At 35.2% G+C, this 18,697-nt stretch overlaps 1 protein-coding gene across 2 annotated transcripts in view; it reads right to left on the bottom strand.

Moving 5' to 3' along the window:
• The window catches only part of SMC2 (structural maintenance of chromosomes 2), a 69,903-nt gene that overhangs the window by 26,102 nt on the left and 25,104 nt on the right, over window positions 1-18,697 (bottom strand). For both annotated transcript variants that reach the window (XM_043567019.1, XM_043567020.1), the window contains exons 15-18: window positions 17,035-17,239; window positions 7,452-7,587; window positions 5,040-5,164; window positions 543-736 (exon numbers count right to left, since the gene is read on the bottom strand). In XM_043567019.1, the coding sequence (XP_043422954.1) occupies window positions 543-736; window positions 5,040-5,164; window positions 7,452-7,587; window positions 17,035-17,239 (660 nt within the window). The remainder of the gene's footprint in view (window positions 1-542; window positions 737-5,039; window positions 5,165-7,451; window positions 7,588-17,034; window positions 17,240-18,697) is intronic.

The raw sequence follows: 18,697 nt of genomic DNA, 5'->3' as shown, positions 1-18,697 counted from the left end.
ATTTAAATAGAATCATATAGAAAAGTGATGTAGAACAAAGCCTTTGGAGGCAGAAAAGGCTAGGTTCAAATTCCATCTGTGGCACTATCAAAAGATAAAATCAGGTATCACCAGTCTACAACTGAATGGTACTTTGTAACTATAACATGCTTTGTCATATATCAATCTTTCACAGGATCCATTCATAGATGATCACCAAATGGAAATGTCAACACTTGGAGCTGATAGGACATACCTCCACCGCATGACATAAGCTTTGGTCTACTCTTAAGTGCAGCATTTACCAAAAGGCAATTTTGCTCTTTCTCTAAAATTAGAAAGACAATGCAACCTATCCTTACCATTATGACACTCCATTACAGGGTTTTCAGGGAGGAATGTTTTAATTTGACTCATACGACGCATAATTATTTCCTAAAGAAGCATACTGTGCTTTTAGATTTTGTGATGAACACTGATGAGTGAGGCTAACCCAAGATGCTCTACCACCTTCAGCTCTATACTGATGTTAAAGATTGGTTCCATTTCAAGAAAGGTATTACCTGTTGTTTTTCTTTCATTTTCTTGCTAGAAGCATCTGCTTTTGTTTTGGCAAAATCCAGTTTTTTCTGAGCATCCTTCAGTTCTCTCTCTCTTTCAGCTTCTGCATTTTTCATTTTATTCTCCAATACTTCATATTTTTCTTCTGCTTTTTTCTGAATTTCTTTGGTGTTTTTTAAAGTCTCCTCACTTTCCTCTGCATCATAAAGCAGGCAAATGTAGCTAAATGAGGTCCTTGAACTATTAGCAGTTATAGGCAATGGTTTATGAGTGCCTTATGAATTCACCTTTTAATAGAAGACATGATCTAAAGAATTTAGGCTAAAATTTAAAAAAACTGTTCCAACCTTATTCCAGAAATGCTACGTTGAAACATAAACCCTGCCTAAGAACCACACTTGAATTATCTAAAGACTATGAGGAAATTATTTCCCAGCCTATGAAACTGAGTAACAAATTTTGTCTTTAACTTACTAAAAAGATCACAGACCACCTTTTAATATACTTGTAATATGCTTCCTAAGCCAGAACAAGAGTATAACTATGGTATTTCTCCTTTACTTTAGTGCACAAAAAGCTTAATTTCATAAACAAACTTGCATTGTATTCTTTGCCTATTTAGCTCTAATTTGTACAGGAAAAAAAAAGCAAGATAAAATGAGTAGATTAGTGTCACAATTGCCATACACTGTGTTAGAATGCAGATACAAATACAACCCTGGAGACCATTAACTACATAATATCCTATGCTACTTCTCAGTGCACAATATCACTGCAAATAAAAATCAAAGAAAAAATTTAAAAAGTACCTTAAAACAAATTAACATGGAAATACACCATACCAAAACTTAATGGGATGCAGCAAATGCAGTTCTAAGAGTGAAGTTTATAGTGCTGCCTCCATCAAGGAAGGAGAAAAATCTCAAAAAACCTGACACATAAAGGAACTAAAAAGCAAAAAACAAAGCTCAAGGTTAGTAGAAGGAAGGAAATAAAGATCAGAGCAAAAGTAAAATGAAAGAGACTAAAAGATAATAGAAAAGATTAATGAAAGTGAAAGCTACCTCTCAGAAAGAATTGATACACCTCATGCCAGCCTAAGAACAAGAGAGGAATCAAGTAAAATCAGAAAAATGAGGGAGACACGACAACTGCTACCACAGAAACAGAGGATCCCAAGAGAGTATTATAAACAATTATATGCCAACAAATTGGACAACCTAGAAGAAACAATAATTCCCAGAAATATACAACCTACGAAGACAATCATGAGAAACAGAAAATCTGAACAGACCAATTATTAACAAGGAGATGGAATCAGTAATCAAAAATCTCTGTTTAACAAACAAAAGTCCAGGACCAGATGGCTTCACTGGTGAATTCACAGTCTCTCAAAGCACAGAAGAGGGCACACTTCTAAACTCATTCTATTAAGGCCAGCATTACCCTGATACCAAAACCAGAGGACACCAGAGGAAATAAGTTACTGCCTAATATCCCTGATGAACACAAACACAAAAATCTTCAACAGATATCAGCAAGCTGAATTAAAGAATACATTAAAAGGATGACACACCATGATCAAATGGGATTTATTTCAAAGATGCAAGGCTGGTTTAACATCTGCAACCAATGGGCTACACCACATTAACCAAATGAAGGATAAAAAGCATGTTCTCAATAGGTGCAGAAAAAGCTTAGACCAATTTCAACATCCATTTATGATAAAACTGAAGCCCACAGCTAACATCATACCCTATCTACAGTGAGAAGCTGAAAATTTTTCCTCTAAGATCAGAAACAAGTCAAGACTGACTCCATTTTTATTCAACATAGTCCTTAAGTCCTACTTAGAGCAATGTGGCAAAAAGAGAAAAAAAAAAAAAAAAGAGAGAAAGGCAGCCAAGTTTGAAAGGAGTAAAACTTTCTCTAGATGATCTATTATATATAGAAAACCCTAAAGATTCCACTAAAAAACTGTTAGAATAGACAAATTCTGTAAATTCATATCAAATTGCAGGATATGAAATCAATGTAAAAAAATCTGTTGCATTTCTATACAATAATAACTATCAGAGAAAGTAAGAAAATAATCCTACTTATAATTACATCAAAAAGAATAAAATACCTAGGAATAAATTTAACCAAGAAGGTAGAAAGAACTGTACACATAAAGCTATAATGCACTTATTGATAAAACAAACTGAAAAAGACACAAATAAATGGAAAGATATTCAGTGCTCATGGACTGGAAGAATACTGTTAACATGTCCATACTATCCAAAGCAATCTACAGATCTGTTAAAAATCCGTATCAAAATTCTAATGGCATTTTTTCAGAAACAAACGAATCCTAAAATCTGTATGGAATAGCCAAAGCCATCTTAAGAATAACAAAGGCAGAGGCATCATACTCCTTATTTTAAATTATATTACAAAGCTATAGTAATCAAAACAGTATGGAATTGGCATTAAAAATAGACACACCAGGAGGGGTTGTGGGAGGGGGGATGGGCTAGATGGGTAGGGGCATTAAGGAATCTACTCCTGAAATCATTGTTGCACTATATGCTAACTAATTTGGATGTAAATTAAAAAAAAATAAAATTATAAAAAAAAAAGACACACCAATCAATGGAACAAAACAGAGCCCAGAAATAAATTGTCATAAACCCATGCATGAATGGTCAAAGGAGCCAAGAACATACAATGAAGAAGGAACAGTTTCTTCAATTAATGGTGCTTAGAAAACTGGACAGCCACATGCCAAAGAATGCAACTGCACCATTATCTTATACTACATATCAAAATTAACTCAATAGGTTAAAGACCTGAATGTAAGTCCTGAAACCATAAAACTCCTAGAAGAAAACATAAGTGATAAACTCCTTGACACTGGTCTTAACAGTGATTTTTTTTGGACTTCACACCAAAAGCAAACACAACAAAAGCAAAAATAACTGGGACAATTATCAAACTAAAAAGTTTCTGTAGAGCAACAAATTGAAAAGACAACATAATTAATGGGAGAAAATATTTGCAAATCATATCGATGAGAGGTTAACACCCAAAATATGTAAGAAACTCCTACAACTCAAAAGAAAAAGCCAAACAGTCTGATTAAAAAACGGGTAGAGTATCTGAATAGACCCTTTTCTACAGCAGATACATAGTCACCTGGTACATGGAAAGATGCTCAACATCACTAAGCATCAGGGAAATGCAAATCAAAATTACAATAAGATAGATACACGTTAGAAGGGCTATTATCAAAAAAAACAAGAAATAACAAGTGTCAGAGATGATGTGGAGAAAAGGGAATCCCTCATGCACTGTTGGGAGGAATGCAAATTACTGCAGCAACTATGTTAAACAGTATGGAGGTTCCACAAAAAAATAAAAATAGATATGATGTAAAAGTTCTACTCCTGGGTATTTGAAGAAAACAAAAACAGTAACTCAAAAATATATACACACCACAATGTTCACTGCAGCATTATTTACAATAGCCAAGATATGGAAACAACTTAGGTAAGCATCTACTCATGGATAATGGGTAAAGAAAATGTGTGTGTATATATAATGGAATATTACTCAGCTATAAAAAAAGAATGAGATCTTGCCATTTGCAAAAACATGGATGGAACTCAAAGCCATTATACTAAATGAAAAAAAGAGAAAGATAAATACCATATAATATCACTTACATGTGGAATCTTAACCAATTAAAAAAATCTTAGTACAGAGAACAGATTGGTGGTTGCCAGAGATAGGGGGTAAACAAAATGGGTAAATTTTTTAAATTTTATAAAAAGGAAAGAAAATATTAGTGGGTAATAGGTAGGTGGATATTGTCCTATGGAATGAGAAAAACTAAAACTACCATATACAATTAAATTCTAATTAAAAGTGTAAGACAAGTTCTTAAAATGAAGGTTCTGTAGAAGCAGCTATAAATTGAATTAAACATTAAAAGTTTCTGTTTAACAAAAATACTATGAACAAAATTAAAAGACAAGCACATAAACCCAAAGATATTCATAATGCAGATAATCTATAAGAAATCGTAACTCTTAAGTATGAGAACAATAGAAACAAACCATAAGCAAGTCAATAGGAAAAATGGTTGAAAGAAGTAGAATATTCACAGAAGTAGAAATCAAAAGGTCTGAGGAACAGATCAAATAGATTCTAGGCTTCCCCTGCAATATCTGCAGGTGAAAACAGTAATGTGCTACCTCTTTCTAACAATCACATTGGAGATATTTTAAAGACTTTCTAGAAAAGAAAGGATTTAGAGAACTGACAACTTTCATATGCCACTGGTGGAAATGTATACTGCTCCAAATGGGCAGAACTTGGCAATATAATAATAGTATCTAATAATTAAAATATTTAAGGTAACTAATTCAAATAAATATATAATAAAGATGAGATCTAAATATCTAAAGTAAGGTTATCAGTATAAACAGAGGAAGCACAGAATGTTTTTATCTTACCAATGGTTTTTTTAAGGGCATCTAATTCTTCTTGTTGCTTGTGATAGGAGCTTTGCTGGAGCTTGGTTTGTAATAAATCTGCCTCCTCAGTTTTCATCTCCCACTGCTGTTTTAGTTGGCGATACCTTAGAAAAAGAGAAGTTTACAATAAATGACCACAACTTTTCTGATATTTGAGACATGCATTTAAACAATAGGCTCTTACCTAAAATAAACTCACATACAATATAAACAATTTTTTTTATGTGTATTTATTTCTGAGACAGAGAAAGACAGAGCATGAGTGGGGAGGGGCAGAGAGAGAGGGAGACACTGAATCCGAAGCAGGCTCCAGACTCTGAGCTGTCAGCAGAGCCTGACGTGGGGCTCGAACTCACAAACCATGCGATCATGACCTGAGCTGAAGTCGGTTGCTCAACCTACTGAGCCACCCAGGTGCCCCTCAATATAAACAATGTTAAGATGCCACTGATTACAAGAATAGTTTTGAAGACTCAGTTTTTGAGGAATCAAATTCAAGTCTGATTTGATCACCGAAGGTAAACGACTCTAAACGGCCAAGGCTGACAACTATTTACAGAAATATGAATTTTAGAAAGCACTAAATATAACCTTTAAATAAATAGGTTTCCTTAAAAATGGTCTCTTCTACTGAGCCTTACCAAGAAGAAAAACTCCAAACTCCACAACAGCTTCCCACAAGAATACATTAATATGCAACAATCACACAAAATTTCAAAAATCTGGTTATCAATTCCCATTTTCAAATACTAATAAAAAGTTCCCCCCAACATTCTGTAATGAGACTGATAGTTTAAAAAGACCTAGTACTGAACTAAACATTACATTGTGCTCTTCTTGCAAACCCTGTAATCTAGCCCTTTTCTAGCTGCTTAATATTTTCTTTGGAAGGTATTTAGCTAATTCAGCCGCAGTGAAATATCAAGTTGTAATAAATTCACAAGGCAGCTTGACACTAGAAATTCATGAGGTCTGAGGAAAAAGGAAGCAACTTATAAAACATAAATACTCCCTTGAGTATTCTTGGCTGAGAATGCTTGACAGCAATTAAAACTGTAATTTTAAAGCCATTTTTCAATTCATTTAAAAATGGGGAGTATAGAAACTTGAAAAAAAAAAAAGATAAAAGCTATTTTCCTGATATGGTCTGTGAAAGAATGGCTTTAGTTGATACTTCCACTCTCATAGTTTTAAAAATCTATTTCCTTTCCTTGACCTCAATGCCACTATCAGTCCACAAGACAACTCTGCAAAATAAATGATCCAATACTACTGAATAAAGGTAACAGCACCAAGCCAAATGCCAGCTGCAAACTCACTGCCTTGCCAAAGTTTCCACAGATATTCACTTTTTGGTAATTTATGTTAAAGAAGGTAAAAGCAGGCTTTGTATGTATATGTTTGAGAGTGGACATTTTGATATAATATCTATGTTGGAATGACCACTTTGACTAATTATGAGCATCTCTTCTATACATATAATATTCCAAAAAAGTCTTGGCAACATTCTAAGTTTTGATAATTTCAGAAGATGAATGTTTAAAATTTACAAAACCATATATATTTTGAAGTTTATTTATATATGATTTTTAACCTTTGTTCAGTATTGTGAATTCTGAATAAAATGTCTGATTTTAATTTTAACTCAGTTCCCATTTGTCATCTTTGGAGACTGTAGGTTTGTGGCATTTTTCCTCTTAGAACTCAGTGTTACCTAACATGCTTTACCAATTTAACTTTGAAAGCAAGAAGAAGGAAGAGATTTATGTTTGGTTTGCTGCTGTATTCCCAGCTCCTACAAGAGTACTTGGCACTAACGTTAAGTGATGAAAAGATACATGAGGTAGCATGACGCCAATTAAAAAAAAAAAAATGTACCTGTATCATACACAAACAGAAGTAATATTGAAAAGTACACATACATATGCATACCCATACCCCTACAAAAGAAACACAGCAAGGAAACACTTTAACAGTGACTTTCTTACATGCCTCAGTAGGCAGCTCGGTGATCTTTAATAATCTATAGGATAGCCACGATGCTACTAAACTTACTGTTGGTATCTGATCAATGCTACATTGTGTATCATTTCAAATCAAAGACTCCAGTACCCTCTGGTATCAACATCCAGAGTATGGATTTCCCCACCAATCCCAGTAGAATGTTAACAGTGTATCTCAACAGGGAAAGAAAAATATTTGGCTGATGTTTTTTCTTCCTTTTAATTAGCTTTCCCTAATTTCTTATAACAATGACATTCTTATCAGAAAAAGCTAACTGATAAAAGTCAGAAGTTGTATTTCTTTAGCTAAAATTCTTTCATCTTCTACCATGCAAATCTTTGACCAAAAAGAAACTTAAAAATACAACTTAATTCAACAAAGTCTTACTTTTCAGCTGTGTTTTTAAGACCTGCTAATTCCTCATCTAGAGCCTGTAGCTCATTCTCCTTAATTCTCAGCTCATCTTGAACACCTTTGAGTTCTTGAAACTTGGTTAAAATAGAAGCTGCCTGGGATCGAGCACCTGATTGAAGCAAATTGAAACAGACCTTAGTCATTAAGTTACCACATATTTAGTAAACAATAAAAAAATTTCTGAGAATTATACTTGAAAAGATTCAACAGCAAATCTTTTATAGTGAGCTTATGAAGATACCGATTTCAATGCATCATTGGAATCTCAGGACATACATACTTGATAAGAAATACTTCTAAGAAGATGTGATGGATTATTCATTCAAATAATCACTGCCCCTGCCTTCTAGGCCCACCCCTCCCAGGGCCACTAATCTCTCCAATAGTATCAGCTTAGCCACGTGATTGGCTCTGGCCAATGAAATGAAAAATGTGCCTTTTTTGAAAGTAAGCTTAAAAGGCAGCACCTAATTCATCATTTGTGTCCTCTCTCCCATGAGAAAAGCATGTTCACAGTAAGGGCTATTTTTCCTTCAGTCTGGGTCCCACAATAAGAATAACACTGAACAGAAATAACTGATCTACAGGTAAAGAAGCATAATTATTGAATGAACTTGTAAACCATTGGGATTTGGGGGCTATTTACCACCACATCATAACCTGGCCTGAACTTTGATATAGCAGAGGAAGCAGCTAAATTGGTTTCACTTTACAAACAACTGTGAATGTCTGACAATACTAGGTTACATTGGCAAGAATACTCTAGGTTTGATGGGAGAATACAAAAGTCAATTAGCAATGCTATTATGAGCACTTTGTTATTTGTTAATATGATAAAGAGTTGCATATTTGCCATTCCTAAGTAGGAACTTCAAGAACATCCAAATCAATGAAATCTAAAGTTTCTCCTATTTTAGATACTTAATATTTGATCTCTCTTTATCCTCCAATTGCAGATACTAATCCTCTTATTGTATTCTTTGTTGGCTATTGTTTTCTTGGCCTAGAAAGAAATTATGTCACTTAGTATCTTAACAGGCATTATTCAGTCTCTTGGTTTGGTTAAAGGCACAAACTGTAAAAACAGACTACTTGAATTCAAATCCTGGGCTTTGCCACTTACCAGCAAGTTATTTCACTGCATACTGGAGATGACAGTAATATACTCCCCATATAGTTGCTATAAGGATGAAAAAGCACTGAGAATAGATCTTCATTAAAGGATAAAAATGTCCTCTATCTGCACTGCCCAGTTACCCATTAACTATTAATGGTCACTGAGTCCTTGAAATGTGACTAGTACAATCGAGGTTATTATTTTTATTTATCTTATTTAAATGTAAACAGCCATGTATGGCTACTGTACTGGACAGCACAGTCTTACAGTGTTGCTTGGTACTAAGTACTATTCAGTCTGTTATTACTCGACCACTCAACATAGATCTGCAAATTCCATGTGACAAACATAAGAAGAATATGATCATTATCTTATTCTCAAGGGTAGATTTAGTTTTTTCTTTTACTTTTGAAAGGAGAAGTGACATACAAAAATTAGAAGTTAGTGTTTCCTGATGAAGTGGGCAAAGTAAAAATGTACTGAATAAAAAAATTTCCCAGTGGCTAGAATATCCTAATAGGGCAAAATGCAAGAAAAACAAAATAAAAACAAAACAGGAACAGACTACATGAGAAGAACAGAAGAAAGCAATACTATTGATTACTAAGCTGTGAGCTCCTTGAGGGCTATGACACTTTATAATTTCTCAGTATTATTAAGTAGCTGTGACACAGTAGGTATTCAAAAGAAAACCCAATCCTTAAATTAGGAATAGAACTCTGGATTAAGTCATCCCAAACCCACACTTTCCTATTTTAAAAACAAAACAACAAAAACCCCCATCCTATTTACCACACAGAATTTTGAGGACAAAATGATATAAAACCTACCTTTAAGATTTGTAGGGAAGATGGAAGCAGAGTAGGAAGACCCTAGGCTCACCTCGGCCCCTGAATCAAATCAAATCACCTGAAATACCCCAGAAATTGACCTGAACTGCAGAAGAAACTCCACAAGGAAAGGCAGAGAAGAGACCACATCAAAGAAGGCAGGAAGTGTAGAGACACAGTTTGGGAGAGAAACAGATTGTGGCCACTGTGGTGGGGTGGGAGCTGCAGTCAGAGACGCACGAGCACATAGGGGAGGCCATGCAGAGAATACAAATCCCTGTAGCAATTGGCTTCAAAAGAAAGAGGGCAACCAGTGGGGATTAAAACCTGGAGTTCTAAAGGTCAGCATGCTTGGCTATGGGAAAGCCCCAAGGGTACTGGAGCCCCTCTTTGGAGACACAGTGGGGCAAACAGCCTGCTACAAACAGTATGGTAACTGCTTTCTGAAGAGCATCTGGGGCACATGGTGGGGAAGCTGTGAGCTCATCTGGAAGCTTGTCCCAGAGAGGCAGCATTCACAGAGATCCCTTTAGGACAAAGAACTAGCAGGCGCCATTTCCCTCCCTGCTCCTCAGCATAAACACAGGGCCATCTGTGGAAACCAATACAGCACAGACACTTGCTACCTAACATGCTTATACCAAGTTCCATCTCCCATGCTCAGGTAGATGCACGCTTCCCAGTCATGCTTGCCTCAAGTCCCATCACTGTAGGCTCCTACCCCCAAAAGACCAGTCCAACCCTTGCCAACACATATCTCCAGACATAGGAGTTTAAAATTTTTTTTTAATGTTTATTTATTATTGAGAGACAGACACAGAGCTTCAGCAGGGGAGGGGTAGAGAGAGGGAAGACACAATCTGAAGTAGGCTCCAAGTTCTGAGCTGTCAGCACAGAGCCCGACACGGGGCTCGAACTCAAGAACTGAGATCATGACCTGAGCCAAAGTCGGTCGCCCAACCAACTGAGCCACCCAGGTGCCCCTCCAAACCTATGATTTTATGCAGCGTCGACTCCACTGGCAATAGGTCTCATTTCACAAGGAGACTAGAGCATACCTAGTTAATAAAATGCTTCACATTCAGGCCAGAGACCAAACACTGCCCATGACAGGCAAAAAGAGCTGCTGTAGACCACTGGCCTGAAGGATAAAGAGGCCAGTACACAACAGCAGAACGTACACAGGACACACTGTAGATACTCCCAGAAACTCCAAACCTGGAGAACAGGGGATGCTATACTCCAGGGAACTCTTCTCCATCAGGCCATTACCATTAAGAACAGAAGATGTAACTGACTTTCCTAACACATGGAAACAGATAGAGACTTAGACAAAATGAGAAGACATAGGAATTTATCCTAAATGAAAGAACATGACAATGCCACAGCCAGAGATCCAAACAAAACACATACAAGTAACATGACTGATAGAAAACTTAAAGTAATAATCATAAAGATATTGCACTTGAGAAAAAAGTGGAAGACATCAGTGAGACCCTTAATACAGAGATAAAAAAGAACCAATCAGTGATGAAGAGTGCAATAGATGAGATTACAAACACCCATGATGCAATGGAAGAGAAACTAATTAATTACCTAGAAGACAGAGGGGTGGAAAATAATCAAACTGAACAGAAGTGAGATAAAAGAATTATTCAAAAAGTGAGTATACTAAGGGAACTCAGTGACCCCATCAAATGTAATATTATTTGAATGGTAGGGATCCCAAAAGAATAAGACAGAGAAAAGGGGGCAGAAGACTTCACTAATCTGGGGAAGGAAACATGTCTACTTCCAAGAGACACAGAGAACCCCCAACAGAATCCACAAAAGCAGATTCACACAAAGATATATTGTAATTAAAATGTCAACATGTAGTGATAAACAATTTTAAAAAGGAGCAAGACAAAAAATGACAGTAACATACAAGGGAAACCCCATAAGGCTATCAGCAGCTTTCTTAGCAGAAACTTTGCAGGCCAGAAGGGAGTGGCCTAACACACTAAAAGTGCTGAATGGGAAAAATAGGCAGCCAAGATTACTTTATGAAGCAAGGCTATCATTCAGAATAGAAGGAAAAATAGTTTCCCAGAGAAACAAAAATGAAAGGAGTTCATGACCACTAAACCAGACCTGCAGGAAACTGACTGGAAAGGAAAGACCAAAAGTGACCATATGTAAGCGGGAGACACAGAAGTTACAAAAATAAGTATTTCTGTAGAAAATCAGTCAAAGAATTCACAAAATACAAAGATGTAAAATGTGACACTAAATACCTAAAAGGTGGGGAGGAGAGCAGTAAAGAATGGGTTCAAACTTAAGCAAATCACATAACATAGACTGCTATATGCAAAAGACATTATATACAAATCTAATGGTATCCAAATAGAAAAGTAGAAATACACATGCAAAGGATAAAGAACAAGGAATGCAAATATAGCACTAAAGAAAACCAGCACACCATGAAAGAGGAGAAAGCATGAGGGAAAAACTTCAGAAACAAAACGACAATAAGTACCTACGTGTCAATATTTACTTTGAATGTAAATGGACTAAACGCTCCAATCAAAAGACATAGGGGGACAGAATGCAAAAAAGACCCAACTATATGCTGCCTACAAGAGACACATTTCAGGGGCACCTGGGTGGCTCAGTCAGTTAAGCATCTGACTTGGGCTCAGGTCATGATCTCACGGTTCTTGAGTTCAAGACCCATGTTGGACTCTGTGCTGACAGCATGGGGCCTGGAGCCTGCTTCAGATTCTTGTCTCCCTCTCTCTCTCTCTCTCTGCCCCTCCCCCACTCAGCCTCTGTCTCTCTCTCTCTCTCAAAAATAAACATTAAAAAAAAAAAAAAAGAGAGACCCATTTCAGACCTAAAGACACCTGAAGGTTGAAAATGAGAGAACGGAGAGACATTTATCATGTAAATGGAGGTCAAAAGAAAGCCTAAGTAGACATATTTATATCAGACAAAATAGATTTTAAAACAAAGACTGTAACGAGAGACAAAGAGGGACACTATATAATAAGAAAAGCAACTATCCAACAAGGAGACATAACAATTTTAAATATTTATGCACCCAACATGAGAATACACAAATATAAAAAATAGTTAATAACAACATAAAGGAATTAATCAATAGTCATACGATAATAGTAGGGGATTTTAACACCCCACTAATGTCAATGTAAAGATAAAAAAATCCACAAGGAAACAGTGGCTTTGAATGACACACTGGATCAGATGGATTTAACAAATATATTTAGAACATTCCATCCTAAATAGCAGAATACACATTCATTTCAGGTACAAATGGAAAATTCTCCAGAACAGATCACATATTAGGCCACAAAAGAAGTCTCAACAAATTCAAAAAGACTTAAGTCATATCATGCATCTTTTCTGACCACAATGCTATGAAACTAGAAATCAACCACAAGAAAAAGTCTAGAAAGAACAATAAATACATGGAAGATTAAAACATGCTACTAAATTATGAATGGGTCAGCCGAGAAATCAAGGAAGAAATCCTAAAATACATGGAAACAAATGAAAATGAAAACAGTCCAAAACCTTTGGGATGCAGCAAAAGCAGCTCTAAGAGGAAGTTTAGGGCAATACAGGCCAACTTCAAGAAGCAAAAAAAAAAAAAAAAAAAAAAAAAAAAAAAAAAAAAAAATCTCAAACAACTATATCCAAAGGAGCTAAAGAAAGAAAAAACAAAACCCCAAAACAGCAGAAGGGAGAAAATAAATATTAGAGCAAAAATAAATGATATAGAAATTAAAAGAACAAAACAGATAAATGGTTCCTTAAAAAGATGAACAAAATTGATAAATCTTCAGTCAGAACCATGAAATAACAGAGAAAAAGGACTCAAATAAAACTACAAATGAAAGATGAGAAATAATAACCAACCTCACAGCAACACAAACAACTGTAAGAGAATATTATGACTATATGCCAACAAATTGGACAATGCAGAAGAAACAGATAAATTCCTAGGAACATATAACTTATCAAAACTGAAACTGGAAGAAATAAAAAATTTGAACAGACTGATTACAAGCAAGAAGACTGAATCAGTAATATAAAAATTCCCAAAGAGCAAAGGTCTAGGACAAAGTGGCTTATTCTACCAAACATTTAAAGACGAGTTAATACCTACATTTCTCAAGCTATTCTGAAAGTAGAAAAGGAAGGAAAACTTCCAAATTCATTTTACAAGGCCAGCATTAACCTGATACAAAAACCAGATAAAGGTACTAGAAAAAAGAAAAAAAAAGACATCTACAGGCCACCATCTCTGATGAACATATATATAAAAATCCCCAACAAAATACTAGCAAATCGAATCCAACAATACATGAAAAAAGTCATTGACCATAATCAAATTAATCAATGTGATCCATCAAGAGAAAGGATAAAAATCATATGATCACTTCAACAGATGCAGAAAAAGCATTTGACAAAGTACAACATCCATTCATGATAAAGCCCTCAACAAAGTAGGTTTAGAGGGAACATACTTCAACATAATAAAGGCCGTATATGAAATACCCACAGCTGATAAAATCTCCAATGGGAAAACAGATTTTACTCTAAGATCTAGAACAAGATAAGAATGCCTACTCTCACTACTTTATTCAACATAGCACTGGCAGTCCTAGCTCAGGCAATTAGGCAACAAAAAGAAATAAAAGGTATCCAAATTGGTAAGGAGGTGGTAAAACATTCACTATTTACAGATAACATGATACTATATATAGAAAACCCTAAAACTCCACCAAAAAACTATTAGAACCGATCAGGGAATTGAGTAAAGACGCAGGATACAAAATCAATGTGCAGAAATATGCTGCACTTTCTATATACAAATAATGAAGCAGCAGAAAGAGAAATGAACAATCCTACCAAAAACAGAAAATACCTAGAAATAAACTTAGTCAAGGGGGTGAAACATCTGTACTCTGAACACTATAACACTGATGAAAGAAACTGAAGATGATACAAACGAAGATATTCCATGCTCATGGACTGGAAAAAATATTATTAAAATGTCTATACTACCCAAAGTAATCTACACTTTTAATGCAATCCATTTTCCACAGTACTAAAACAAACAATCCTAAAATTTATATGGAACCACAAAAGACCCCAAATAACCAAAGCAATCTTGAAAAAGAAAAGCAAAGCTGGAGGTATCAGCTTCAAGTTAGATTACAAAGCTGTAGGAATGGAAATAGTATGGTACCAGCACAAAAACAGATACCTAGATCAATGGAAAAGAACAGAAAGCCCAGAAATAAACCCACAACTATATGGTCAATTAATCTTTGACAAAGAAGGTAAGAATATCTAATGGGAAAAAGACAGTCTCTTCAGCAAATGGCACTGGGCAAACTGGTCAGCTACATGCAAAAAACAACAACAACAAAAACAACAAAAAAAACTAGACCACTTTCTTATATCATGCACAAAAATAAACTCAAAATGAACTAAAGACAGAGCTGAGACCTGAAACCATAAAAACCCAGGAAGAGAGGCCAGGCAGTGATGTCAATGACATAGGTCATAGCAACATTTTTCTACATACGTCTCCTGAGGCAAAGGAAAGGACTACATGAAAATAAAAAGCTTCTGCACAGTGAACAAAACAATCAGCAAAACTGAAAGAGAATCTACAGAATAGAAGATATTTGTACCTGACATACCTGATGAAGGACTAGTATCCAAAATATAAAGAACCGACAAAACTTGACTCAAAAAACAAAAAAAATCCAACTAAAAAGTGGGCAGAAGACATGAAGAGACATTTCTCCAAAGAAATACAAATGGCCAAAAGACACATGAAAAGAGGCTCATCAAAATCACTCATCATCAGGGAAATGCAAATCAAAACTACAATGAGGTATCACCTCACATCTGTCAAAATGGCTAAAATGAAAACACAGGAGACAAGTGTGGTAGAGGATGTGGAGAAATAGGAACTCTCTTGCACTGTTGGTGGGAATGTACACTGGTGCAGTCACTGTGGAAAACAGTACAGAGGTTCCTCAGAAGGTTAAAAATGGAACCACCCTATCATCCATCCATTGCACTACTGGTGCGATTTTGGTGTTTACCAAAAATACACAAAAACACTAACACAAAGGGATACATGCACCCATACGTTTATTGCAGCTTTATTTACAATATCCAAATTATGTAACCAGCCCTACGTGTCTGTCAAGTGATGAATGGATAAAGAAGAGGTGGTGTGTGTGTACATGTACATATGTATATATATACATATATATATAGACATAATATTCAATCATAAAATAGGAAATCTTGCCATTTTCAAGGACATGGATGGACTGAGAAAGTATAATGCTAAGTGAAATAAGTCAGTCAGAGAAAGAAATATACCATACAATTTCACTCATATATGCAATTTAAGGAACAAAGGAAAAAAGAGAGAGAAGCCAAGAAACAGACTTGTAACTATAGAGAACTGATGGCTACCAGATGGAAGGTTGGTAGGGTGATAGGTGAAATAGGTGACAGGGATTATTAAGGAGTGTACTTGTTGGGATGAGCACTGGGTGATGTATGAAATTGTTGGATCACTAAATTGTACACCTGAAATTAATATAACACACTATGTTAACTATGCTAAAATTAAATTTAATTAAAAAAACTTATGTAATCAATAGAGCATGATCATTTTTCTTTTAATACATTTAGTACTGAGTATTTTTTTGGTATTACTCTTGTCTTCTAGGCTTTCTTTTTGTTGCTGTTTATCTCATACCTTGTGTATCTTGTTAATATTTTACTTTTACCTTTTTGTTCATCATTTAGTTTTAAGCCCAAAAGTAAATAAAGCCAAAAAAACCACAATCAACCTTAAAAGTAAATAAACAGAAAGTCAAATCCATAGATCTTTGCACTTCAATAAAAGATTTTCAAGTCACTAGAAAACGAGTATGCTTAATAACTGTTTTCTACTTCTACTTTTTATAATCATACCTATCTCATAGATAAGCTATTGAAACATTAAATAAATTAATGGCATGGTTCCTGGAGTATCATAAGTTATCAATAAACATACAGAGGAAACCATAGTAGTGGTTCAACATTAGCTCTGTAATCCAACTGAGTTAAAATACTAGCTCTAACACTATTTGCCACTGAGTGAATCACTAAACTTTTCTCATTTAATTCCCTAAAAAAAATGGGGAAAAAAACTACTTTATAAAATAGTTGTAAGGAATGAGAAAAAAGAGCAAATATGTATATCAGGGTGCCTGGGTGGCTCAGTCAGTTGAGTGTCTGACTTTGGCTCAAGTCATCATACTGTGGTTTGTGAGTTCGAACCCCACATTGGGCTCTGTGTAGACAGCTCAGAGCCTGGAGCCTGCTTTAGATTCTGTGTCTCCCTCTCTGTTGCTCACCAACTCATGCCCTGTCTCAATCTCTCTTTCTCTCTCTCAAAAATGAATAAACGTTAAAAAAAATTTTTTTAGAAAAAAAAAGCAAATTGTAAAGCACCTGGCATAATATGAATTAAATAAATGTTAACTATTTTTATTTTTTGCAAAAAAACAAACACATAACGTACCTCCACTCAATGTTCCATGAGGATCAAATACATCACCTCCTAGAGTAACAGTTCTGGTCATTATCCTTTTATCAAAGGCCACTTTTTTTGCATTATCCATATTATTACAAACAAATGTTGTTCCAAAGACAAATTCCATTGCTTTCTGAAGTTCTGGTTTGTATTCAACAAGGGAAAGAGCTACATGAACATTGTTAGGGCCAACCTATGGAAAAACAACAGATCTATCACAGTAAATACTACTCCTTTCTTTTCAAATATTATTTTATAAAACAGAAGTGCTATACTAGAAATTTAAGTAATACTTAACTGAACACTATAATTCCTTTTGAACTTTCTAAAATGCTATGGAAAACTCAAGAGTTTTAGAACAAATTTCAAGTTTAAACACTAAAAGTTCTACAGCTACATAAAATATTTAGCTAAGGCACCAGGCATTATGAGAGTGTCTATTAAGCAAGAGCCAGTACCAAGTTTCTAAATTCAAAATGGACTATGGACACATTCTCTTAATTAAAATACAACAGTTGCTTGGGGCGTCTTGGGTGGCTCAGTCAGTTAAGCGTCCGATTTTGGCTCAGGTCATGATCTCGTGGCTTGTGAGCTTGAGCCCTGCATCAGGCTCTGTGCTGACAGCTCAGAGCCTGAAGCCTGCTTCCGATTCTGTCTCCCTCTCTCTGCTCCTCCCCTGTTCATGCTGTCTCTCTCTCTCTCAATAAATAAATACATAAATAAATAAATATTAAAAAAAATTTAAATACAGCTGTTGCTTGATCAACCCAATTTTATAAAATGTTTTATTTCAACTATTAGTAATTTGGTTGTTCCACAGTGAATACTTTTTCATTCAAATTAAACATGCTAGGGCAAACAAACAGACCAACAAAAATACATGCTAGGGCAGCCACCTACCAACTACCAAAGTAAAAACACAACTAACAGTTGCAAGAGTCAAAAAAAATTTTTTTTAATTCTTCTTTTTTTTTTTAATCCAACTGCCTCTTCTCAACCTTTGTTTATAATATTTTCTTCTGCTCATCTTTTTAAAATAACTAAGCATTCTTTAAGGAGTTTAGTAGTAGCAAGAGAAATCAAAATGAAGGCAGCTGTTTAACAAATGTTCAGCATTGTTCTCTGACACAGCAGCTACGGTTAAAAAGGTCTAAGAGATCTGAATATAAGTATTTTTGCCGTTACCTGAGATCCCAATTTACTACTTACACTCGGACTTGTCCGAAAGCTGAAATAACTTCCAAAACCTTCCAGACCCATTGGTAATTTTTTAAAGTAAATGAAGTACTAACTGGAACACCACCTTTTAATTAGTCTGCACTCATTTTCCTTCTCCTAATAGTATACGTATCAATACAACTGTATTTTGAAATAATTTTCATTGAAGGCTTCTCAACATCAGCAAGAACACTGAGTATACATTTAGTATCTTAAATACAAATGCATTTCTAGGTTTCCTAACTGCCATTTCAACTGATGCTCAATAAAAAAATGGTATCACTGCTGAACATTAGGATTTGCTTCATGTTATTACCTACAGTCACACAACCATAACCAGATGTATGGTCTTGTACTCCTTTGGGGGGAGGGGGGGGTTGTGTGTGTTTTTGTTTTTGTTTTTTAACTAATAGCAATACCACTTTAGGTCCAC

The sequence above is a fragment of the Prionailurus bengalensis genome, chromosome D4 (assembly GCF_016509475.1).
Source record: "Prionailurus bengalensis isolate Pbe53 chromosome D4, Fcat_Pben_1.1_paternal_pri, whole genome shotgun sequence".
Classification (NCBI taxonomy): domain Eukaryota; kingdom Metazoa; phylum Chordata; class Mammalia; order Carnivora; family Felidae; genus Prionailurus; species Prionailurus bengalensis.
Note: the sequence above shows the minus strand (reverse complement) of the source record. Positions and strands in the feature narration are given on the sequence as shown.